At 38.9% G+C, this 27,313-nt stretch overlaps 1 protein-coding gene across 1 annotated transcript; it reads right to left on the bottom strand.

Moving 5' to 3' along the window:
- Positions 1–525: 525 nt before the first annotated feature.
- On the bottom strand, positions 526–27,313 carry LOC145766440 (phosphatidylinositol 4,5-bisphosphate 3-kinase catalytic subunit beta isoform-like). The gene is made up of 26 exons (XM_082578152.1): positions 27,161–27,313; positions 25,828–25,981; positions 25,411–25,542; positions 22,854–22,959; positions 22,184–22,287; positions 21,437–21,544; positions 20,929–21,108; positions 20,169–20,306; positions 18,748–18,876; positions 18,414–18,498; positions 17,608–17,729; positions 13,880–13,975; positions 13,374–13,535; positions 12,244–12,389; positions 10,923–11,016; positions 10,096–10,217; positions 9,479–9,622; positions 8,480–8,618; positions 8,106–8,251; positions 7,523–7,632; positions 4,588–4,718; positions 3,990–4,114; positions 3,249–3,366; positions 2,693–2,848; positions 2,286–2,387; positions 526–1,831 (listed from the first exon to the last, which is right to left on the bottom strand). The coding sequence occupies exons 2-26, from the start codon at positions 25,972–25,974 to the stop codon at positions 1,682–1,684; spliced, it is 3,192 nt and encodes a 1,063-aa protein (XP_082434278.1). The 5' UTR covers positions 25,975–25,981; positions 27,161–27,313; the 3' UTR covers positions 526–1,681.

Genomic DNA, 27,313 nt, shown 5'->3' on the forward strand with positions numbered 1-27,313 from the left:
TGGAAAATGTTAGCTTGTGGAAGCCGGCGACCAAACATGGCCTACCGGCGCGGTAGTTTCGGAGGCCATGGCCGCCGGAAGCTTAGAGACCTGCATGGGATTGCAAGAAGCAGCCGTGCAGACTTCCGGTTAGGGTAAACAACGCTGGCTGTCAAACAACATCAAAAACCTTTCACTTACAAGACTCAAACGTGCAGACTCAACCAAAATCATCAGAAATGTGCGAAGTAAATTTGAATCTTACAATGCAGCTTTTCACACGCATATGTGTCAAATGGGCCTATTGTAGACTTGTAGTGCTGCGATTTCAAACCTGACAGTTGTTTCATGCAATGAAAACGGGGACATAGTGATACTCACTATGTCCCCAAATGAAAAGATGGCGGCCGTTTTTCGCAAATTGTGTCCTTGTTCCCGTCCCGCACACACATTAGTTTCAAAACAAACAGAATCAAATCGTTGAGGCTTTGCTAAATCACGGTACTGATTTTTTTTTATCTGAAATGCAACCACGCATCCAACGTCTTGAGTAATACAAGTGTATTGGCATCTTCCGAGTAACGTCCATAGAAGCGGTTACAAGAATTACGCGAAACTTCATCGTATCAACATCGAAGAAAAGACGAAATTTATGGGAAAACGAAGGTCTACATCAGTCAAACAACAGTGGCTAGCTTGATAATTTATGAATAAAATCGGAACAACGCAATGGCATTGATAAAAGAAAATGCGATAGTTTGGACCATCGCGCCGCTAAGTTTCCAGGCCGCGATACAGCTGTTCTAGCAACCTACACAACAGTGGGAGTATGATTTTACCATTCGTTCACAGCGTCACCATGACAACGCACCAGTACCGCCCAGACGGTAAGAAGGAGAGGGGTTAAGGCAGGGGCTCTATCCACTTTTAGAATTCGGGGGGGGGGTGATTTTTAGACCGTGGGCTAAAATCGTCTTAGTCATTCCAAACCACTCCAATAAGTGGGCCCCCCCCTTGATACAGCACATGGGTTGAGGTGATATAAAGACTTGATAAAATCTTCGAATAACGTAATGTCCACTTTCTACGTAAAACAGAATTTTCTAGCCAGCTTATCATTACCGATCAACACATTGCACATAATAAAAATGACAATAATCACTTCTAAGCGAGAAAAACAATTACAATAAACTCCTTTTTGCAGTAATGTCAACAATGCCTGCAAAGTGTAGCTGATACAAAGTAAAATTAAATCGACGTACAATGCGAAGTAAATGAGATCACAAACACCCCAGACAGCAAAATCCGCCATTTTTATCATCATCCATTTTACTTCAGAGAAGCCTGGTCTTCATCCCAAAACATCAGGAATTCAGGGTCGACCATCTGCCGTTTTACATTGGTAAAACGTTGAATCAATGTAAAAATGACGGACTGTCCTGTCTGGGACAAGGCTCGTCGCGGCGTTGACGTTTACCCGCAACAAATAGCAGCGTACGTATTTGCAACCTTGAGCGGGATCACTTCCAACTTTGTTCCAATGAGGCTAAGTTTAAAGAAAAGTTGAATGACTAATTTTAGTAAACAACTCCAACCTTCTTCATCAATAAAGTATCAAGGAAATTATGCTAACACAAATGTGAAAGATATTGCTATCTCCAAGCTGGAGTTACGTAAATTAAAAGAAAATGTCAGAAAACTGCTAGTTTCGGTGGACGTTGTGAAAGAACCAGTTAACCGAAGTTGACCAAGCGTCGGCCAAAGCTTTGTTGAACTTGGTACGGAACTGCTGGAGAGCTTTTTCTTCAGACAAATGCAATGCAAGTGTTTCCCGGAGATATTCAAGATGGTCCTGAAATCGAGAAACGAATGATGAAAGAACAAAACTCAACATGGATAAAATTGGGAACAGCTGATTCCATGATCAAATGCTCTTTATAAATCACAGATGCAACAATAAACAATGCAATGACATCCAGATAGCGAGATGCGTCATTTTTACATTGATTCAACGTCTGCAGATGTTGAATCAATGTAAAAATGACGGATTTTTTTGTCTGGGACGTGAATCACAGATGCAATGACGACATGAAGCACAAGTGTTTCCAGTCTCTGCTGTGTTACATCTGCGATTAGCAACACAATTGTTGTCGCAATGGACGTAAAATGAAACATGCTGATTTATAAGACGAGGTTAACACAATGGTTATAGTAGGAATGTTATTTTAAAGAGTACCCTAAGAAAAGGAAGCGGTCCAAATAACATAAACAAAAAACATGTTTCAAACGAGCTGATGTGAACTTACGAGGGAAGTGAGTTCTGGGAGACCTGAGTGCAGCATCAGCGCGAACAAGGTGATAAAGAGATAGCCCTTCTTTCGGAGGATGCAGAACGCGTGATCACAAAGCTGGAAAGAGTTAAAACACTTTTAAGTATATCGCAACATTCGCGATCGACAAGTAAGCTGCTGTTAAGAGCACAAAGCTGTCTCATCTTCAGCTATCACTAAACTAAGGGGTAACCTTGTCTAAGGCAACCGCGCATTTGTCGTATCAAGGCTTACGCCCAGTAACTTACCGTACTTGAAGATTTAGATTAAGCGGACGGGAAGCCAATCTTCGTGTCCACCTTCAGGCATGCCTTTAAGTGTCTAACCAAAGACAACACACGATTGATTGTCTGTATCAGTAGGCTACGGTACAAGACGCTCACTTTGCGGAAGACTTCGAATTCTTTCTTTTCATTGGTCTTTCCTTTATTGATGACGTGTACAAAGTCGTGCGCAAGTACGAAGGGCACGCGCTCTCGCTTTATTCCGTATTTTGATTTAAAATTTCCCAAGATATGACCAAAGTCGATGTGGAAAAGCTGGAATGAGGTTAACAAATTCAACTACTAGACAGCGGTGAAGTTAGTCTACATTCACCCTGTAGAAAGTCACGACACATTTAAACGTTCCCAGAAAAACAGCCGATGCCTCGACCACAACAAAAACTTATATACGTTACTCTGATGTTAAGTTTGGCAAGATCCTGAGCGCCACAGTTTGACTCCAGTCTTGGGGGTTTTGAAAGGTGTAGCCTACCCTTGCAGTTAAGGTTTGATTTCAAATAGAATGGATGATGCACTCCGCTGCGTTGCAAAGCACTGAGAGAACAGCATCGATAGGCTACAGCGCAGTATAAAAACACATATTGTATACATCTGATATTGAACATAGAGAGAAATGAAAAAAAGACAATGATACAAAGTCGTACGTTGCAGTTACCTGTCCGGTTTCCGTCACCATGATATTATCAGAATGGCGGTCTCCTACACCAAGCACATACGTAGCCACACAATAACCAGCACAGGAATATGTGAAGTTTTCTATCGCTCGTTCCAAACTACAAATGTATGGGATGCTGTTCAAAAGCTTAACCCAATTCAGTGACATATGGCTGTTCAAATGTAGCCATTGTCTTCACCCACCAGCACATGGCATTCGTGGTCAGAGTCGTTACAAAAAGGCTAACTCCGCCTTGATACAAAACAATGAACCATAACATTTTTCTTTGTAATATTTTTTTCAAAATATTGTTACGAGTTCTCCATATTGGGCTCTAAAACTTTACCAGAAAATAGAAGTGTGTGTTTTTATCAGTTTCTGTTAAAGTCGCCGTTTCAATTTCGATCAAACCTAAGTGAAATTAAATTTTTAGAAATAAAAAAAGGACAAAACTTTGAAAAAAAAATCTGGCAACACCGGAGTCGGTAAGTTATAAACTGAGGAGTCGTAGCCTATATTTTTCACCCGATTCTACAGCCCTGCAAACTGTATAACAGCTGGCACTCTTCCTTTCCAAAGGTGGCCATACAATATTTACAACAGCCCTAGCTTGCCTGATATAGACCATTAGAAAAATTTAAGATATATAATTGAAACAGTTTAAGCATGCTTGGAGTACAAGTGCCCTTTGTAGCTTTCAGGCAAGGCTTATAGCAAAATGTTTAAATGAGTGTTACATACGGTGTGTCATTTTTGGTAGCTTGTTCGTCCAACCACTCCAACAATGTTTGGTGGCGAAATGCAGCTTGCATTTTGCCAGCTTTCGTCTTTTGTATGTTGGCGATGGTGTTAGCATGCGTCACTACCTGTGCATCATCAACGAACACCCGAATATTAAAATCTCGATTTTCACATATGTGTCTCATTTTCCAGCCAACAAAACGCATTGGTTTTGCATCGATTTTACGCCTTCAGACGGTGAGTCAATGTAAAAACAACGAGTTTTGCTGGCTGGGTTAAGACTACTAACGTGTCAAAACTATCCCATCCCAGACAACAAGTCAATCGTTTTTTGCATTGATTCAACGTCTGTAGACGTTAAATGTAAAAAAAAATAGTTGATTTGCTGTCTGGGCAGCTTGCAAAATTGGTTAGACGTTGAACTTGAATCAATGCAAAAATAATCCAGTTTGCCGGGTAGGATTGTGTTAACGGTAATTGCTTGATGAGAAATAAAAAAGTAAAATTGAAAAAACCAAATTTTGACGTTGAAAAGATGTCTTCGTGGCCTCAAAGTCATGAAGATAATGTGGAAAAGAATTGTTCCAACACCACCAACCTCTATCATTCCGGATTTGTTTCCCGTTGCTAGGCAACCATACGGGATCATGCGCAAGTCAAGACCCTCGGACTTCCAGAGAGTGTCCATGATAGAGATGGTCTGCAGGGTCAACATGTCTTGCCGGAGGTCTAAAAAGAATGGACGTTAACTCGGGAAACTGAAATGTGATTTCACAGTAATACAGCGAAAATAGTTGCTTGTATTTTGTGGACCGGCTACCTACGACATATGCCATGTACCTTCCCACTCATGCAATTGAGTGACACGTGAATTCAAGAAGGGCCCAATTTCCACAAAGTTGTTTTCGAGAAAATGCGTTTTAAATATTTCGGTCATTTATTTTTGTGGTGGGACGTCGATAACGATTATATGCTGAGATATAATGATAAGTATTATGCCTGAAAATTTCACTCGGTGATCATTCTGCGGAGAAACTATGGGGAAGTTAATCCCTCAAAATTGGGCCTTTTTACTACTCAATGGTGTGCTGCAAACTCTTTGCAATTGGTTTTATTAATGAGAAAATAGGCACAGAGCACAAAAAGATTGATTAAAATACACAGAACTAGGCAAAACAATAATAGAGCAATGTCTAAGGGGCTTCAAAATCAAATATTTACTTCTCCTATAGTCAGAGTTTTCTTCGGGTTCACCATGGGGCATGTATTTTTGTATAGGTCTACATTCAAGGCTGTCATATACTATCGTGCTTCTTCTCCAAGATATCGTGCCAGTGATTGAACGCTTTCACTTTCTGAGGAATTATGGAACAAGGGTTTGTGTAGAAGTGATCAGTGGAATACTCAACCAGAATGTACGGAAGCTTTAAAAACTGAAAACATTGCACAAAGATGGCATTCATGCCTGTAGCCTGTTAAGTTAGCTGTCTGAAGATTTTCCACTCCTCAGCTTTAATCTTGTAACTTTTTCAAATTTTTTTTTACAGTCTTTTATGTCACTTCCTTTCACGGTAGTCAACTGAAAGCGCTCGCAGATCATGTCGTTTCATCCGGTGTAAAGCTGGACAATATGGTGGCGCTTTCTCTGCATTCTCTCTGTAATGCCAAACTCTTTGTCGCATGGCAGACAACAATGACCGCGTGTGGGCAAATGGTGAGTTATACAGGGTGATCAAGCCAAGTGTAGACAAATATTTATTGAAATAACAGTACATCCAAACAGGAAAAAATTAACACATATAAAAAAAAATACAAAGAAAAGTATAAAGAAACAAAATGTACTCTTATTTTTCTATATATCCCCCCTTTGCCTTCACCAAACATCTCAGTCTGTTGTGCACTTGACTGCATGAGGCACGTATTTTTTCCCAACGAGTGCGCAATTTTGCCCTCAGAGCTGTAACACTTGAATGCTTTAAAGAACAGGCTTCACTCTCCAAGATACTCCATATTGCGAAGTCCATTGGGTTTAAATCAGGAGAGGATGGAGGCCATAATTCCTTTGGCCAAAACTCTTCCATATTCTCCTTACACCAGTCCTGGACAAGATTCGCTGTGTGGGACCTAGCCCCATCTTGTTGAAGAGTTATTCCGTCTCCAAATGTTGCATTGATCCAGGGAATCAATGTCTCCCTCAACATTTTCAAATAAACATGTTGATTAATTTTTACTCCCTCTTCAATGAAGAAGAGGGGATTTTCTTCACCATTTGAAGTTACCCCACCCCAAACCATCACAGAGACTGGTTTCTGTTTCCGGAACATCAGCCTTTCCTTCAGTGGGATATCTTCTTTATTCTTTGCATAAATACAGTCATTTTGATGATTATGCACAGCCTGGACAGTGAATAACTTTTCGTCTGTCCAAAGACTTTTCATAACTTTTCGTCTGTCCATAGTGGCTGCGTGCCTCATGCAGTCAAATGCACAACAGACAAGGGCGTTTGGTGAAAGCAAAGGGAGTACGAATGAAAAATAAGAGTACATTTTGTTTATTTATACTTTTCTTTGTATTTTTCTTCACATATGTAATTTTTTTCCTGTTTGGATGTACTGTTATTTTAATAAATATTTGTCTACACTTGGCTTGATCACCCTGTAGAATCCAATCTGCCATGCAATGCCAAAGAATGCAGATATTGCACCGTTGTATTATTGTGGTTTTGGCAACAACATTCATTGGTAAATACGTGTACATTCGGTACATTAGAATCCAGGTAGTTGGAAATGTAATCGTGAAGGCGGTTCACCAGCTCATTTACACCCCTTCCAGTTTCTTTCTCAGGCCATGTCAGTAGCGTTGATAGGGGGGATTCCGGGGGTATTTTTTGGACCTAGGCCGTGCTGGATAATGCTTCTCAAGAAAAGGCACACATTCTGAAGACATTGATATCACATTCAAGATATCGCCTTTTGTTCCGCTGACCACCACAATGAGACACCCGGTGTGGAAAACTGATACTGTATAGTGTAGTATGAGCAATTTTCAGCTTGATGTCATCACCTTCTGAAACCTGTTTGTTTCTTTGATCTTTTGGTGTGGTTCCTTGTGCTGTCAACTGAGCTATACGCCTGATTTGTTTAACTGACTAAGTGCAACAAGGGCCCAATTGCTGGAGTTGGGCCCTTCTTGAAATCAGTGGAAATATTGAGAGGGTATTTTTCATGCTTAAACGAAGCATTTGGCCGATTTTCAGATATGATGTAGAAGACACTGACAGGAATCGGAAAAACACAAAAAGTGCAATTCGAAAAAAAGTGGAATTGGGCCATTTTTGAAGTGGAAAGTGGAATTGGGCCAATTGTTTTTCACCTGTCCCTGTGTATTGCAACTAACCCAGACAACATTTCAACCCTATCACGATTGATATGCTGTCTGTGATAGTATTTCCTTTATCATCTCGCCACATTAAAATACGAAACTAAAATAAACTTGCATGCAAGAAAACTTCGTTTAAAGCAGAAAAAACTGACCGTCGCCATTTTTGTAGATAACCCTCATTGTACCATCAGGATGGTCCTGGCTGGTGAACTCAAGCCAGAGCGGCCGCATCTTACTGTTCATCACTTTGCAATCTGTGACACTGAAACCACAGAGAGTGTTAAGGCTTCTCCGAGCAAGAAATTCGTTGTGATTTTTGCTGATACACATCACGTCATTCGATGACAAAGCAGTTAAAGGCGCAGTAAATTGATTAGAACTCGCAAAGCTTCATAATCTAATTTATAGTAAAATGATAATTTGCTGATAAATAACTGATAAATTCACACCGGGGATTAGTAAAAGCTAGAAGCGACAAAATGCAAACGTTAAATTCCAACCTACAAACTACTGCAGCCGTTGAATCAATGTAAAAAAAGAACTGATATGCTGGGTGGGTAGAAGTCTCATTTCCCTATCATGAAGCAGGCTATTAACACTAAACAGGCCCAGTCAGCAAATCAGTCCTTTTTAACATAAACATTATTAATATTTGATTTAACGTCTGCAGACGTTCAATTAATGTAAAAACGACTGATTTTCTGACTGGGGAGGCTGCAAACCGGGTGAACTTACACTAGGTTTTGCAAATCTATGGTCGGTTCAAGAGGACACTCAACTTGGGACAGAGCCTCGGCGAAGGATGTTTGGTTGGCGGTGTCATGCAAAGCTTTCTTTGCTCGGGTTTTCACATCCTTTTGTCCAAATTTGGGATCTTTGACCTTTCAAGTATGTAAACACATGGACATGATATAATCGCTAGACATATGAAGATTTTAATTAAATAATAGTGAGCCGTTGCTACCAAGAAAAAGATACTATACAAAAAAAATCAGGTATAACAAAAACAGAAAATGCTCATTGAAATTACGGGCGAACACAACATTGAAGCCAAATGTAGCTGCCGAAATGAGTTTAGAAATGTTTAGCAACGCTGTTGCAAGGCTCACCCGTTCATTCAATGTCTTCATTTTATTGAGTGCTTCAAATTGTTTATAGAGCACTTTCATATGAGGAATGTTGCCGTACAGGTAAGCCTCCAAGATGAGTGAAAACCGGATATTTGCTGTCGCCTTCGAAATCTCTGCCCTACGTTGAAACAACATCATTGAGCAGTATTTCAACGTAAAATATGTGAAGTTATGGTGTCGCTGTTCAAAAACTTCACAATATTTCACAAAAAGCTGCCGTTTTTGAAAAGTACAAGGTATGCAACTTGGATCTTTCGAAAACTTCGTTGAATAAAAACGCCCCTACTAACAGGACAACAGCCACGCAGAAATCCTAACGCTCGCACACGTTAAAGAAATCTAATCGATAAAATCCTGTAGTGGCTTAGGTTAGGGACTTCTAAAATATTTTATGATGCCGTTAGGAGACAGGGTTGTCATGACCATTGTATTCAAGGACGTAGCCACGGGGTGGGAGAGCAATCGACCCCTAAAAAGTTATGTTTCCCCCCGCCCCCCAAAGAAATTCATGCTTTAATACTGTTACGACGTTTGACAAATATTATAATTCATGGTGGATGACGTTTGCCACCACCTCTCAATAGTTTCTTTTGTCTCCCAAAATTTTTCTTTCTAGCATCGTCAGTGGTTGTATCGTATAAGTTCTTCGTCCATTCGTCGTGTGAGCCTCTGGGCCCGAGGGTCTATCCTTTTACCACTCCAGATTCACGATGTTCGTATAAGTTAATAACAGACAAGCTGATAAAAAACGTCGTATCGGACGTCATATGAAGTGTTAAAGCTAAGAAATGGCGTCATATGAGACTTGAACAATTGAACATCCACAGTCCACACCTTATTCATGCCAAAGGAACGGCGACAATGCTTTGCAGAAAAGATTGGATACTTTTTGAAACAAAAATCTACAAAATACAAATCAAAATCGAACTTAAAGCAAATAAACCAACCACATTGTTTCAGAGAATGCACGTCACTCACTTTAAATGCCAAAACAAGAAATGTCCAAGCTTTCTGCTCCTCCAGGCCCTCTCCAGGATGAACTTCACTAAGCTGCTGTCCATGTAAGAATCAAACTTCAAAACTTGTACGAGCTGCATCAGATATTGCTGCAGCTCGTCGTCTCTGTTAAATGACAAGAAAGCTGATAACATTGATGTGTGTATTACTGTACATAGCGCATGGTAAATACACGACACACGTGGCTCTCACCGCTTTACAAAGCAGACAGTGTCAGAGTGGTCGAGTACATTTTCACCTTGAGCCTATTCCTTTGCTGAGCGTCAAGCAGAAATGCGATTCATTCAATACCACTTAAAAAAAAGTCTTTGACATGACTCGACAGGGTGTCGAACCCGTGCCTCCCGATTCAGTGGAGGGGATTTTATCCACTAAGCCACTGAGAGGATCGACGTGGTTGAGGCATAACTGCGGCAGACGCAGCACCATAAAAAACACAACTACTTATTATTATTGCCAAACAAGTAAAAAAGTTAACCAATAAGTATATATGTTAAGGAAACTAATTATCATCAACGCATTAATTACGATGACACGTGAACTGGCTCAACAATTTCATTTGTTTAAGTAGGGATCACCTTAATTTTCTTAAACATGTCACGGCAAAGTCTCGCACACGTTCATCAGGGTATTGCCAGTCCAACAGTTCCATTGCTCGCTCGGGGTTCAATGGAGGCCATGCCTCAAGCATGGCTTGTATCTACATAAGTGGATGAAACACAACAGGAAAGTGAAAAACAAATCAATTCCTTCTATTGTAAAAAACTCAGGACTGAAAAAAAAACTTTTCTTTTAAAACTTAACACAACTTTTCTGTTGAACTAGGCATCCCAGCTAAGAAAAATGGTCATTTTTCCACTATTTCAACGTCTGTCCATGTAAAAAAAAAACAATTACGCAAGCTGGGATGTCCTCAATGCTCATGCTATCTAGTTGCAAGAACCATAAAATACAAATGTTAGAGACTGTAACAATAAGAAGTAAGTCATATTTTAGATTTTTACATTACACAGCCAGCAAAATCCATTATTGGCCCAACCATGGCTGCCTAAAGATACGGCCTGATTAGTCACATTTTGCAGAAATTTCCAGATTTTACCAACTTTGGGCAACTGTTGACTGCTTATTTTTTTCTCATTTGCTACTGCTTCCCCAAGACAACAAAAAGCTTTTATATCATTAAGAGAGTAAGAGACAGCAAAAAGTAAAAAAAAAAACATTTCAGAAAACGTCAGTCAAACACTAGCAGTAGCGGTAATCAAAATCTGCAAAAAGTGACAAATCAGGCCGCAACTCCAAGTAGCCATGGCCCGACATAGATTCGACAACGGGTTTTGCTAGCTGGGTGAAGGTGACTAAACGCCATGCATGCAACAATACACAAATAGTCAAATACACATCTCACCAGGGCTACAGTCTTGTGATCGTTCCACTTGGCAGCGGATATCACTTTGGCCAATGCTTCTGGATACAAATCCCTGCAGTCTAAACGCAGAAACCTATAAAGACATAGAAGCAACGGTTTGAGATGTCGATTCAACGTCAACTATCTATTCTTCCACGACCCGTACAGCAAAATCCGGTTTTTTACATTGCTTCAACGTCTAAAGACGTTGAGAATCGTGATGACAACGATAGCACAACGGACAAACAATGATACCGAAATATTATGTGTTTCCCAGCAAATAGAACCTCATCTTTTTACATCGCTTCAATGTCGAGCAACGATTTAAATGTGCTTTTTGGTCGTTAGCCCACACTAGGAGAAAGACAGCCCTATTTGAATCTTTGTTTTAAACATATTGTACGCTCATATTGTCACGCCGTCTGGCTATTGCGAAAAACGTAGAAGAAATTAACGACCTGTTCAATAGGAGAAATGCTGTTAATTCGATCGCATTCCAAATAACGCTAAATTCATCAATTAGCCTCAAACTGCGCACGCAAACAGCATTTTGCAGATCATAGATACGAAAACAATTTTGGCGACCTCAGTGGTGTGTTAAATTTTATTAAAAAAAATTTGATGCTTTTTTTAAACTCGTACGAACGGTGTATTAAAACTCAGTGGCGTAGCCAGGAATTTTGAAAGGGGGGGGGGGGGGGGTGACGGGCGGCGGGCGAAACCTGACGGCGTGTTTGCCTAAGACGACACCCAGCGGCGGGGGTCTGGAGGCTCCCCCAGAAAATTTTGAAAAATTACTTTGAATTTGGTGCATTCTGAAAGTATTTTCAACAAAAATGTGAGTATAAATATTCTTGTAAAATGGTGCTTTCGGGTGACATAGCAAAAGGATAAGATCATGTTTTCTTCGGCATTTTTTCGGAAATATAGCTAAGTCTCTATGTTTTCTTGTTGCTAATTCCTGGCTGAGATATTTGAATGTTTGGTATTGGCAAAACTCGCTCGTTTAATGCAGTTTCGTTTAAAATTAGGCAAACTTTGTTTTAGAGACATAAAGTGACTGAAAGCATCATTTACATAATCGTGACGCCACACGCGTGCCAAAGGGGGGGTTGAAACCTCCTAAAAAAAAACTTGGCTACGCCACTGTTAAAACTACCTTTTGTAAATTCGTAGGAGTAAAATTTCTAACAGAAACTACACAAATAGCCAATAGAATTTGATGTAATTTTGCATTGTATGGGCATTAACATTGCATTTGTATTGCTGTAGCGTTTTGAAAGAAGCGATGTAACGTCAGATTCCACAAGAGTTTGCTTACCACAGAAGACTTCGTTCGTTATCGAATAGATCATCAAATCTGTCTTTCTTGATAATCTCGTCCAATTGCAGGAGGTGAGATTTCGAAGGACTTGGAAAAATTTCCAGTTTTTGGGCACTTGCTTGCTGGGCAGCTACCTCTAAAACCTGAGTTAAAGCAACAAGAGCTTCATGTCTCATTTTAGCTCTCAGTCCTTTGTGAGAGGAGGTATATGAAAGCAGGATATCCATTTAGATTGCTAAAACCAAAAATCTAGTTACGAGAATATGAATTCCAAAATACAGAAAAAGGAGTAAATTCATGGAAAGTGGCCTTCTTAGCTAATTAAATCTGTCCTTTCAACAATGATTTAGACAGACTTTGCAAGCTGAGTTACTACAGTTTTCAAAATTTTAATCAGCTCATTTACTCAGTGTCGGGTTCTCCGGGACTAAAAACTCAAATTCCTTTCAGTACAAAGTTTCTTTGCCTTACATGAAAATTTGAAGTAAACAGTCCTGTAAAATTTGTGCAACTTTCCCTAGTATTCGTATCATGAAGAGCTTGTTCAGGAAACTTTGCCGCGCAACAACAACAGCAAAAACAAGTAACTCCATATGATCTAGCGTTATACTTTGACTTAAAACAAAAAAATAATCAAAAAGTTAACGGATTCCTTGGATCCACCCACCTTTGAATGTTAGACTTCCCCGAAACATTGATGAAACTTTTAAGTAAGCAATTTGACAAAACGAGTTTGGAATGAGGTAATGACGGGGGGAAATGAGAAAAAGACCAAAGGAAACATGGGAAAACACTGTCAAAGATGACCTGACAAATAGAAATTTGAAGATGCCAACGATGGAGAGAAATGAAGGAGATTTTGCAGACAACTGGTCGATCCAGGTGTTCAATGGAGAGAATAAGAGAGAACCTTGATGTAACAATCACACTCAAGATTGAGGTAATCAACTGATTACTACCGACAATTTTAGGTTGTTGCTACGCGAGGGGTTCATGTATATGACACTTCAACTAACAGTATTAATTATCATCAATCAAATATACATAACTTTCATTTAACAATACAAATATTGGCAAAGCGTTTCTGGCTTTTCGCTGAAATTACACCTCGATCACAAGCAGCATACCTCCGCGTGTGTGGGATACTTGAAAAAAGCGTTTGAACTTTCCTTGATAAGGATCTCAATGAATGGGGCCTCGTCGGTGTCCGGATTCATCGTCACGACGCCACTAGGCTTCAGATTGTTCGAGTCAAGGTTTTCTGGCCATAACCAGCAATTCAAACGATGCTGGAAAGCAAAAGAAAGGATTGGAAAACATCAGCTATTGTTTGTGATGCCAAAAAATCGGTGCTTGTAAAACAATATCATCAAGCTTTATTTGTTTACCAAGATTTCTGTCTTGAAGCATGACTTTAAGTTGCTAGGAATCACACATCAAAGCCGCATGATGCCAAAGTTACAACAGAAATTAATACTAAATGGATTTAAACCTAAAGATTACATTGAAATTTTGTTGGCACAACGTTATTTGTTACCATGAAGTCATGTGGCTACATCAACCTTCTGAAAGGACGCATAAAATAAAATAGATGCAAAGCAGTCCAAAAATAGATATGGTTAAAAAAACTTACAACTCCCATTTTGAGATATTGTCTGTAATCGAACACTGTCATGTTGACCCAAGCAATCGGAGTAGAATTGGAGAGCAAAGCTTTGAGACTACTCTCCTGAAAATGTTCAAGACAGTAAATATACATAAGTTTTCCACTGTTTTAACAGAAGAAGTATTTTTTTTTACTATAGAGTTTGGTTCATCAAGCTGGCTAAAGTTGTTATGCTAAATGTCGCTAGATGCATTCACAAAATGGAAATGGCAATCCTTCTAACTCTACATGAGCATTTCACAATTATTTGCGGTTTGAATTCACTGACACGACGATAGACAATTTAGGGTGTTTCATTTTTTCCACACTTTCGAACTTAAAAACGTTCGGGTTTGCGTATGATGGGATTTTGGACACTGATTTTAAAAATGTAATTTTTATTCCATTATGACGTCATTTAGATGTGGCACCGCGTGGTCGAAACTCGTGTGGGGCCAAAAATAGGGTATTTCCCGTAACTCGGTAACGGAACATGGTAGAGAGACGAAATTGGTGTCAAAATGCGCAGAAGGGCCACTTTCCTATACCTTCTTAAGAGACTTCATTGCCGTATCTTCCCCACAAAGCGAATTGTATCGAAAAAACGATATTTCGCATGCACAAGATGTTGCTATAAGTTCAATGTTTTCCGTCAGTAGAGCTGTTGCTGCAAATTTACCTTGCATTACTGCTACAAAGCTAAGAAAAGGAAAAAGAATGGTAGTTGAGAGTGAGACCCATTTGGCTAACTTGGAAAGTTCCGACGAAGACGAAACAAGGGCCGCTTTCCTATACCTTCTTAAGAAACTTCTTTGCCGTATCTTCGCCGCAAAACGAAGTACATCAAAAAAAAAACGTTTTTTACAAAGTTACGATGCACGGTACTTATTTTGCTTCTAAATAAGTACTTTTTCGTAATACTTCTTTAATGGTATCGAGGTAACTGTTCTGTTGCATACTTAGCAATTGTATACGTAATGCAAAGCTGAGAATTTGCAGAGATAAATTGATACTGGTACGAAATCAATAGGCCTACTGTTAAACTTGCTAATGATATCTACAGTTAATCTTGCAGTATTGTATATCTGAACGAGATTTTGCAAATGCGGTTCACATTTCTCGACGTTTTCATTTCTCTCATGCTCATTGCTTATATTAACTGATCGTTCTAATAACAAAATAACTCTTTAACAGCAAACAACGCTACTAGTATAATAAGCACTATCAATCTATCATTCCATGTTGCACAAAAGTGCACGAAGTCGCAAATCGGCACGGCAGTTGCTTTCATTACTAATTCGCTCTCCTGTAACACTTTTGAGCTTTCCGATTCGTCGCTCAGTGGAACGATTATTGTTATCAATCGACCTCCAGAAAGATGGAGGTACATGGGCGCACTTGACGCATGTTGCAAATTGGCTTTGAACTGTGAAAAAAATCCTCAATCTCGCTGCTGCGCTCTTCAACATATTTCGAATATCAACAGTTGCTGGAAGCAAAGTAGGGATTTTCACAATTTCAAAGGGAAACGGTGGAGACTCCAGAAAAGAGATCACGTTTTCTGAAGACAGCCACTGAGAATCATGCTCCACGAAATATCTGTAAACTACATCAATCACTTCTTCTTCAATGTCCCGGTATGCTAGCAGCAAATCTCGCTAAAACAAAGTAATAAATGGTCCATCACATGCCTTTGGTGTTAAATGAATCATTATAAATGAAGGAACGTAAACAGACACGATGTAGGCCTATAGGACGCTAACTTGATCAGTTTTGACTTGTCTGCTGTAGAAAGCTTGTCAAATTGAAAAACAAACAAGCGAAGATAGCCATTGGCAGTCGTTATCCAGCTGGAGTTGCATATGGTTTCTTGTTTATAAATCAAAAAATGCTTCAAATTGTGTGGTACATCCATACATGTACTGTAGAACAAGCCAACACCTGCATGCACATTTGACCACTCCTAAAATCGTCGTTTTGTCCTTTGCTAACTTCCTTCTGTTCAGTTAACCATTCGATTTGTTTGTGCATTCTTTAATTGACCTTTGTACACATTATAAAGGTTTTATAAAAGTTTTATACACATTGACCACTACTCACTTTCAGAGTTTTGCGTACTGGCTCCCACCTGTGATCGGTTTTAGCAAAAAAGTTGGATCAGTTTCGTCTTTGTCGGAACTTTCCAAGTTAGCCAAATGGGTCTCATTCTCAACTACCATTCTTTTTCCTTTTCTTAGCTTTGTAGCAGTAATGCAAGGTAAATTTGCAGCAACAACTCTACTGACGGAAAACATTGAACTTATAGCAACACCTTGTGCATGCGAAATATCGTTTTTTCGATATAATTCGCTTTGTGGGGAAGATACGGCAATGAAGTCTCTTAAGAAGGTATAGGAAAGTGGCCCTTTTGTGCATTTTGACACCAATTTCGTCTCTCTACCATGATCCGTTACCGAGTTACGGGAAATCCCCTATTTTTAGCCCCCCACGAGTTTCGACCACGCGGTGCCACATCTAAATAACGTCATAATGGAATAAAAATTACATTTTTTTAAATCAGTGTCCAAAATCCCATCATACGCAAACCCGAACGTTTTTAAGTTCGAAAGTGTGGAAAAAATGAAACACCCTAATAGACATCCTTGCCTTCCCGTTCAGACAAACTAAATCTTTGACCACCGTGTGTGGCACGACCGGAGGAAGCCTGGTGCGACAAACATAAGTTAAAGATTCATTTCCAATACAACGTCAACTTAAACTTTCGATCGGGAAATTTTGATGTAATACCAAGCTAGGCGGTGGGATGACCCAACGGATAAGGCATTGGCTTTCCAATTATGCAAACCTGGTTATACAGTACTCCCAGCTTCTACTGGTTGTTGGAAACACCGCTCACCTCTACCCAGGGTGTAATAAATTGGGTGGGCATAATTGCTGCAGGAAAGGTGGCCGAGAGAAAGGAACTGGCCACCCTACTCTCCTTAGTGCCGAAGGCTTAGTACAATGAGAACCTTATCTTCTCATATCCGACACTTGAATCAAGTATGGGACCACCTTTACCTTTTACCAAGCTAGGTGAATCCGCTGCTGCTGTTGCTTTTGTCAGCAAGCTAGCGACGGTGTAAGGCAGCGTTTCTCAACCTTTTTTGGCCCAACGCCCCCTTTATAAACAGGCGAAATTTGACCGCCCCCAACAAAAACGATTAATTACGAAAAGCAAATATATATTTGTGAGGATGAAAACAGTATACGGTACTGGTAGTAGTGGTTACGTCATAATGGAACTCACCAGATTTCGTGATATACTGAAAAATTACTGAATTTAAATTTTAAATAGATACCGTTTGTAAACAAAACGGCGGTCAATCAAATACGACGATGGTGTAAGAGAAATTGCTTGGCTATCGTGCGAGCATGTAGAATAGATTAATTATCCAGACAATGATGTGACGAAATCGTTACACTAGTCTGTAGATGGGTTAAACCAGAATTCCCCCTAATAATCAAAAAGCCTCCCTTAAGCCGAGGGAATCATACCGCTCCCCTGCAAAATCAAAATGCTCCCCCCCTCCCCTGGGGGGGCGGTACCGCCCCCGTTGAGAACCACTGGTGTAAGGGTACAAAACTGACTATCGCTGTTTTAATGTTGTGGTTCAATTCGGAATCAAGTTTGCTATCGCAACATTGTAGTGAAGTCATGACAAGTAGAAGCTCACCGCCTTTCCCTTCTTCTTAGCCCGGTTCAGAGTACAAATTGTAATGCACAGTCTCGAATTTCTCGGTAAATCGCAAGTCCTTATCTCGAAAAAGCATTCTTGATCCCAAGTGTACTCGTTGCCTGTTCCACAGTTTAAGAAATATAATTTAAGAATCGAATCTATGTTTTTGATCTTAATAAGGTACATCAAAGCTAGCAAAACCCGTTGTTTTTACATTGATTCAACGTCTGAATCAATGTAAAAACAACGGTTTTCGTTGGCTGGGATGTGGTGACATGTGATAGCGGGAAAACACAGGTGCATTGCAACTAAAATTTGTCCATACACAGCTGAAAAATCTTTATGCCAAATTCCCACATTGTTTTTCGCTAAAAGTTTTTTGGTGTTGTAGATAGGCGGTGGGATGGCCCAACGGATAAGGCATTGGCTTTCCAATTATGCAAACCTGGTTCGACTCCTGGCTTCGGCTGGTTGTTGAAAACACCGCTTACCTCTACCCAGGGTGTAATAAATTGGGTGGGCATAATTGCTGGAGTAAAGGCGGCCGAGAGAACGGAACTGACCACCCTACTCTCCTTAGTGCCGAAGGCTTAGTACAATGAGAACCTTATCTTCTCATACCCGACACTTGAATCAAGTATGGGACCCCCCTTTACCTTTAGATAGGTAAATTACACTTTTGTGCTTAACCTAGACTGAAGAAGCAATAAAAATATGACAGGATTTCACAAGCTGTTGATATGTTTCATAACTAACATAAAAAGCCTTGAGAACTCTACAAAACACAGCAGTGGTCTCAATACCTATTCCTTCCTTTGAATGTTCCTTTGTGTAACAAGTCGCACACAACGTTTCCAAGCCATGATACAGCCCGACGTGAACAATCAGCTGAAACAGGTAACAGAAGTGTGTCATCCGCATGTGTGTGATGTCATGGTGATGCAACAAACACGTGATATATTTCAATACGCATAACACAAGTAACCAGCAAAGCTGTTTTGATAAAGTGCGTTTATTTCTATTTTAAACTGGTGTTTTATTTTCAACGTCACAAAAACTTCATAGGTAGGTAGGATGATGCTGCTTCGACTGTTGACAATTTAATGTAGCATAGCATGGTTCGTTTGATTACTGTACTTTCTTGTCTTTATCTTGACCAGCGTTGACATTTCCTGCTCGAAGTATTTTAAGATTGAAGTTCTGGTCGGTTTGCCACAGTGACCACACGGTACGCCGCTTCTCTGGAACGGGCGGCGCAAAATCAGTCTGGGAGAAACAACAAATAGGTATATGGAAATCAAGTTGTATTTCGATATTGCTACGACGTTAATGCAATGTAAAAAATCTACTTTTTTCGCTGAGCATTGGCGTAGGTTTGAACCAATACACAGACCTTGCCAACGTACAAACCTGACTGGAGGCTGATCAAGTTTTTTCTATTCACAGTCTAGCTGAATGTACTTTGTGTCTCTTTGAAGTGATAGTTATGAGCAACCAAATTGACAAAGTGCACGCACTGAATCCTCAATCAATGCAAAACTCCTGGTTTCAGTTTAAAAAATGACAAACCTTTCTTTTTTGCGAGTGTTGTCACTTGTCAGACACTCTTAGGTTTTACAGTACAAGTGGTAATTTCTACAAAAGTAGCCCAAAATACTGTATACACAAAAGCTATATTCACCAACTACTACACAAACACTATATGACAGCATTTCTGACAACTATCCAGGGTACCGCTCAGACTCCAGTTAAATTTGAAGCTTACATGTTGGATTGTTGGTACGTTTATGCATATAAGTCTCCATGGCTTGTTTATTCACAAGCACTTTGACACTTGATTAGGAAGCACGGTAGGTAAAGCGCACTTCAAATGTGCAAAAACACAAACTGTTATGTTATGTTTTTTATTTATTGTCGCTCTGCAACAGCTAAGGTTTTTTACGAGGTACCCGGTCATTTGGTCGACAGGACGTTTGGTCGACAGACATTTGGTCGACAGACATTTGGTCGACAAGACATTTCGTCGACAAGACATTTGGCCGACAGGACATTTGGTCGACAGACATTTGGTCGACAGACATTTGGTCGACAGGACGTTAGGTCGACAGAACGATTCATTTTAGGGTTAGAGTTAGTTAACTAACCCTAACCTAACCCTAACTCTAACCCTAAAATAAATCGTTCCGTCAACCTAACGTCCTGTCGACCAAATGTTTGTCGATCAAATGTCCTGTCGATCAAATGTCCTGTCGACCAAACGTCCTGTCGACTAAATGTCTGTCGATCAAATGTCCTGTCGACCAAACGTCCTGTGGACCAAATGACTGTCGACCAAACGACCGGACACCCTTATACGACAGGGCTCTTTTACGACGAAGAAGTACAGCTAGTTTTGCATTGAGTAATGATCGCAATCACAGATGGTATTGATCGAACATGAAAAAATGGACGCCAAATAAAAGTGTTTTTCATGACTATAAGCCGTTCACAGTGTTGAACGGTTTTCTAAAGATGTGTAAATCTACTATAAACGAACCACAATTCACTCATGAACTTACCCTTATTTTAGACAAAACATTTGACGACTGCGGTAAGAGTTTGCGGACAGATCCAACATGCATCAAAGTGAGGACTGGAGGAGCTTTTACGGATGTCACCATGGTATCTCGCTTGCTGATCAACGCATCGCGAAGACACTAAACATATTGGAGAAAGACAATAAGACATCACAAGAAAACATTAAGATATCGGAGGAAGACATAAGGTCAGAAACTATTCGAAGACGACCGATTCGGTACTTTCTTGAAAATCCAGCGACAGCAGAATCCGTTTATTTGGAGTGATTATTTAGGTAGACGGTGTTTGTGTTTACCTTCCCATACCCATGCAAACGAAACAGTTTATGCAGTAATTGGTTTAAGGTGAGTTCCATGCAGACAATCGCATTTTAATTGACAGCGCGTTAATTATGAAACTCTGGTTGACAGCTCTTTTTATTTCCGCTGAGACTTTACAGCCATTTGGCATTTGGCCTAAATCTCCAAAAAAAGGGCTGTCTCCGAATCGGAATCTCCGAAACTGGCTATTTTGTAAGACATCGAGAAAGACACTAAGATATCGGAGAAAGATGGAAAGGTTTTGGAAACGGAAGATTGCTATTTTTGTAATTACCGGGTAACACAAACAATGTAACATGTGTTTTATGTCCGAAATTTATCAAATTTTTAACAAAAAATCATAAGTTTAATAACAAAAGTTTAATATGAAAGAGATGCAATACGGCACATTTACTACTCCACAAATAACCCCTATACTAACTTTAAAAGTATAAATTTTGTGGTCGCCGACAATGAATTCTTTCCCAGTCGCTTTTAACACGTAGTCATCGGGATTGGTTGTGGGAAGTTTGTGTTTCGACTTGAGCTCCCACGTTTGAACAGCCTCGATGGTCAACATATCCGCCTTCCAGCTAGGATAGACTTTGATTGTGTACGTCGTCTGTTGGTGAGATTTTAATAGACATAAACTGATTTTTCCATGTGAAAGAAAGGGATGAAAAAATCAGGCTTGTATACAGTTTGACTGTTCAATACAGGAACTCATCTGTTTCATGAATCTTCGCGAGATAAGCTCGCGATACACATAAAGAAATTGTTATGATAAAATGCGCCTATCTATTGTCTATGCTGGTAATAAACTACAGTAGAGCTTTAAAAATACCACCACATAGTGAAAGAGAAACTACCAATCCATTAGCATTAAAATGGTACTTTTCCCACGTGCGTGGTGTTGAATAAATGTTTGACTAAATGACCTTTTCACTTACTTCCGTGTTTTCATATTTAAGTTGAATAAGGCCATAATCACGGTGGTAATGTGTTTGTTCGTTCAAGTAAGGTATGAGGCCAGGCGGATAGTGGTTCTCCAGCAATGCCTGCATTGAAGTGACTGAGTTGTAGCAGAACCAGAAAAACATGATTTCTTTGTCATTTAACATGAAACAAAACCAAACGAGCCATTTTGTTTCATTTTGTTATGTTGACATACGGTAACAAGTCTTATGTCGTTACATTTTTCGTCATCGTTCAATAAATCTACCAGTGTGACCTGAGAAATGATAGTTGTCGCCGCACGCATACCCATTTGTCAGGGCGAATTTGCAGGAGCAGGAATAAATTAATTATCCCAGTCAAAAATCCGCACATCTTGTTTACTGTTACATTCCGGTACCAATGAAGAGGCTCGCAAAAACATCGTAACGCAATCCAAACAAAACTACTTTCATTTTGACAAAAACTGTTTAAATAGCTCAACGGTAATTTCGTTTTCGTGTCACCTTTTAAGGGTAAACTTGTTCCGGCAGATTTTTAGCTCACAAATGTAATTGGACGATAAAACAATGTAAAAAACTGCAACTTTTGATAGATGGACTGTAAACGGAAAACAATCAGCTGCTGAAATCAACATGCAGCAAAAGTTACTTTTCATCAATCAAACTTAAATCATTATCAAACTAAAAAAGATTGTTCACAAAGGTACTTCCCTGACAAACGTATCAAGCTAAACAACGTACCTTCCAATCTAAAGAGTCTCGTTCTTTTGACACTTGGATTGCGAGCTCGCGCATGTCTTTCCTGAAGCTTATGCATTCGGCGTCGATGTTCAGATCATTTTCATCTGAGAATTCACAACAGAGAGAGAGAATTCACAACTAATAGATACTTGCCAGGATAGCTCAGTTGGTAAAGCGTCTGACTTTATGTGAAAAGATACTTAAAGGTCAAGCGAGCTTGAGCAACGCATTTCAAGAACTGCTCTCCAGTCAGCGGCACATAGTGGATGGAATAATTTAGAGACAACACTTTAAAAACAAGCAATTCAATCTCTGTGACCGGGACTGCATCAGAGGTTTAAATCCTCAATAAATAATAGCGTAATTGCGTAACTGCCAGGGTTAAGCTTGCAAAGAAGCTTCTCAGTCGGAGGGTAAAGATTCCAACAATCGATCAAAAAATGGAAAGTGTTAGTGTCCACTGTCCAGTGTTGAGCAAACGAAGATGTTCAGGCGCACGTTAATAACATAGGCTTGATGTTGCTAAAATGAAGAATTAACAAAATCTAGCATTAGTTTAAGTGACATAATTTTCAAGCCGCTGAAATGACCAATCCCCACTAGCGGGGACAAAACCGAGTTAGGACGATCATGATAAAACACAACGGAAGGTTAAAAGCAAACACAGTACTTTTAATCCCAGCTAATTGATGGATTTCTTGCACAATTCGTTTTTCTTCTATGTTTCCTTGGCTCTGAACGAGTTTTAACACAGGCAGCTCATGGATCAAATCAAACTGTTAAAAAAAAAACAAAGGACAACGTTTTACTTGAAAAAACTTTCATTACAATGATCACTTTCTTTACAGCAAACCTTTTGTGGAAAACAACATCCATAACTCATACACACACAATTATTAGGTTCAGTATGCTGTGCATACAATTATACATTGTTTTAAGTAGTCACTGACTAATACACTCACCATTAGGGTGTACCATTTAGCAAAAAGTTTTTAGAAATTAGTGCAGCTATGTATTACGGGTTTCCACTTTTGTTAAAAAGTATTTTGGTGGAGTTTCAGAATTTTCCCGCCAAAACTGTGGTTCTGCCGCCATTTTGAAAAAATGGCGGCCAGATGAGATATCATGCAAATCTACAGCCTTAAACTGGCGCAATGTGATCATGTGATATGTCGATTACAGGGTTTCTGGGGTCACAGAACACGACTCTGAAGCCAAAAACGCTCTACGAGAACAATTTTGCAAAGTGAAATTTTACCCCTTGAAATTAATGGTGAAATTTTACAGACATGGACACAATCTGACCAAGAATACCTCACACCAGAATGAATAATCCTGAACTATTGTCAAACTTTTGAAATAACAACACGATTTATTTACAAACAAATTGAGTTAATCACTCTCAGACATGATCCATCCCTGTTTCTTCTGCATGCTATTTCTTATCATCAACGCAATACCAGAGTTAAGCAAACAACCAATTCACTAAATTCTTGACGAATTTCTTTGACAATTGAGTTTGGCTAACTTAGCATTTTGTAATCTGAGAACTGTTCTCTGTGCCTTTGCACAACAAGCAAGAGAGCTTGCCGGTGGCTCTCGTCAGAACACCTGTCAATAAAATCAGTGAATAGCTTAATCTCGCGTTCCGCAATATCGTTGACCACCCTTACGTTCAAAGTGAATTTGTTTAGTTTCTTATAAATTTTAGAAGTTTTTCCATTCTGATACTGGCATTTGTAGCCACTCTTAATCAGTAAGTTCCAAATTGCTTTCCCAATTGTTGCCTCCAGCAATGTACAAGCAGTCAAGCACCTTGCCACCTCCCTGAATTGGCTGCAGTCGTATCAAACAACATACCACCAATGGCACCTTTCACTCTCTCACGCCTAGACTCAAGTTCTAGTTGATACCAAGTTTCATACAAATTCCTCAGATGCCGGTCTATATCCGCATTTTTAACAATAACCTTACACGATTCCTTCTCTGTTCCAGATTGTTTCTCGTTCTTCTTACCAAATACCAAACCCACGCCAAAATGATGTTTCCATACCTGACAAATTTCCTCCCTTGCTATCACGATGGATTGGTTGATCGTTCTGTGACTTTGGTCTCTGAGGAACAACAGCCTAGCTAGAACGTCAGAGCTTTTAGGAAGCTTAGAAACACCTAGTCTTTGCTAGTGTTCCCAATGAGGAAGTACTTTCTTTTTGGTATTTGTGCCAATGACCGATATGCTTCACCGACGTCTCATTCAGTGGCATAACTGATCTGAATCTTGTAACTTGGGTAGGATCACTATAGCTACTCTTCGAGTCACTTTAGCTAATGATGATCTTCGTCGTGTAGAAGTAAGGCATTTATCCGGTTGGGAGAGTTTACTTCTGTTTTTCGAACCTTTTGGTTTGCCGTGGGGTAGGCTACTCTGTTGCTGCCCATTAGTTAGTAAGTAGGTATAGATTAGCAACTAAATATACAGGCTACTGTAGACTAGTTAGTAGATTTTTATTGGATCTGAAGTAGGCTACACGAGAAAGTACATGTTCATTTTTCCCTCAGATATAATCACACCGACTAGAAAATTTGCACACAATACATGCATTTTAAGGTTAAAATGACAATAAGATGCTCTTTTCATGTAAATCTGCAGTCCAAAACAGTGTGGTCACATCTATGAGTCAAAATTCACTTTACAAAATTGTTGCCGTAGAGCGTTTTTGACTTCAGATTCGTGTTCTGTGATCCCAAAAACCCCGTAATCGACATATTACATGATCACATTGCGCCAGCTAAAGACTGTAGATCTTCATGATATATTATCTGGTCGCCATTTTTTCAAAATGGCGGCAGAACTACAGTTTTGGCGGGAAAATTATGAAACTCCACCAAAATACTTTTTAACAAAAGTGGAAACCCGTGATACATAGCCGCACTAACTTCTAAAAACTTTTTGCAAAATGGTACACCCTACTCACCATCTATGCATTTCACCACTGCCTTATACACAGTTAGCGCATTCAGAAATAGACTATAACTTTGTAACATGACTAAATAATGACTAATTTATTCACACCCACTACTAGTACTAACAACATTTCAGGCTCATATCACAATGTATACAAAATTAATTTTTATCAATATGGTGTCTAAAGTACAACCACCTTTTTCCTATGCTGAAGTTACTTAGAAATTTGTATGAGGATGGGATCCCTAATTTCACTCCGTACCTCACTCAAGTGCTTGTTTTCATCCACAATTTCTTCAGGTAAACCAAACCGTGTAATGTAAATAAAAGTGTAACTTTCTTGGTTGATAAGTTTTCCGAACAGAGGATAGTGAATAGCTTCATTCCATAAAAGCTGCAGAAAAAAATGAGTGGCTGATTTTTATAACTTTGAAAACATGAACAAGCTATGCGATTCCCATTTGTGAAATAAGTCATAAAAAAGGAAAAAAAACAAACTATGTTGTGTTAGAATAAGATACTGAAGAAGCCAGCTTTACGGTGACGATTCAATAAATTATACAAGTTTCTGAACTTGACTGGTTTTACTTACTTATTGTCTTCATTAGATTGGAACTGTGTTTGATTTTTCAGATAATGCATTGAAGAGTTAGCCTATAAAATCTTTTACAGAACATACCCTTTTCATTTCTTGAATTGTGGCATTTCTAGGAACATCCATCGGGATGTAGATTCCCGTTGGCAAGAGGAAGTCCACACTGACGTTGACAGAGTTATGGTAACCCCACTCATCATAAATCGATTCTTCTTCATCATACCCCATCATCTTGTGGCTAAATGTTTGTTTTTTGTAATATTGTTGTGCAAATATAATTATGTAACAAACGATTGATTTTGAAGAAAATTTTATCAATGTAGTTTATGTCTATATATATTATATATTGGTCAAAAAAATGGTTTTCAAATTAGTAAAGATTAATAAACAACATCATGGTTCTTACACACAAACACTACTGGTATTGATAAATCCCTTTTAAATAGGCAACTGCTAATTTATATATATAATTCTCACAAGCCTTTTAAAGCACCTTGAAAATAAAATTTTGGACGATGCATTTTATGGCTGCACCGGTGCACCCTGCGCATTTAAGCATTTTTGAAAAATTTATCTTTTTATAAAACTTTAAAAAAAGCTACAAACATTCTTTCGGATTGAAGAATAAAATCTGCATGTGTTCCATCAACATTATTAGTATCTTGAATCACAAAAATGTTTACAAATGCAAGTCACAAGTACATAATATCTTTCATCCTCAAAACATATTATTCTTTCTGCATTGGTAGCCTATACATAGTTGATTTGCAAGAGTCAGCTTCCATTTCAAGTTTTCATATTCATTCCAGCGTAATTCAATGTAAACATTACAATAACAATTCTTCAGAAAGAATTTGAGTATTAAGGTCTAAACAAGCCACATAATAGGACAGATTTAAGTATTGTTGAGCCAGGGAAATAAAACCGTTTACTGATGTAAAACTTTAAGTGGTCATAAGCTGATACAATCAGGCCTGTGTTAAAGCAATTTGTCTCTTAAAGAGATTTACAAAAATGCAATCCACTAATCCAGTTGCTTTTATATATTGTTATTATAAACAAACCATAATTTTTAATAAAACTTAAGTGACTCTAAATTTAATGTTTAGTCTTTTCTACACACAACATAATATGTAAGTTGTATATATTATATACAACTTACACATAGCACAGATTCAGTGGTACCTATGTAATACAGTCATAATTAAAGCACATGTGATGTTTACTCCAAACGAAATACTCAATATTAACAAAGGAACAAATATAATTGATATTATATAATAAAGAGCAGTAACATTTTAAAAATTAACATAGCATAACATTATGTACTTCACAATACACACCTCCATCAAAAAACATTGCTAAAACAATAAAAAGGTAATAAAAGTAGCTCTAAATATGGAACATATACCGGTACCTTTCAAATTTGTTATTCAACCAAACTTGTCAGTTGTCTTCCTTCACACCCTGTAGTTGCATAGCAGCAGCACAACACACCCACCAAAACAATTTATGGTAATAAACTTTAAAATAATAGTTTAAATATAGATTACAAACAAAATTTGATCTA

Source organism: Aplidium turbinatum, chromosome 3, assembly GCF_918807975.1.
Source record: "Aplidium turbinatum chromosome 3, kaAplTurb1.1, whole genome shotgun sequence".
NCBI classification, from domain to species: Eukaryota; Metazoa; Chordata; class Ascidiacea; order Aplousobranchia; family Polyclinidae; genus Aplidium; species Aplidium turbinatum.

Excerpts from the sequence above, each read along its gene's own strand:
- LOC145766440 (XM_082578152.1), bottom strand. The coding sequence starts at position 25,974 with ATGATGGGGTATGATGAAGAAGAATCGATTTATGATGAGTGGGGTTAC. Across the intron at positions 12,390-13,373 it reads AGTATCCCACACACGCGGAG|GTTTTAGAGGTAGCTGCCCA; the intron begins GTATGCTGCTTG and ends GCTTTAACTCAG. Across the intron at positions 2,388-2,692 it reads AATTCGAAGTCTTCCGCAAA|CTTTGTGATCACGCGTTCTG; the intron begins GTGAGCGTCTTG and ends AACTCTTTCCAG.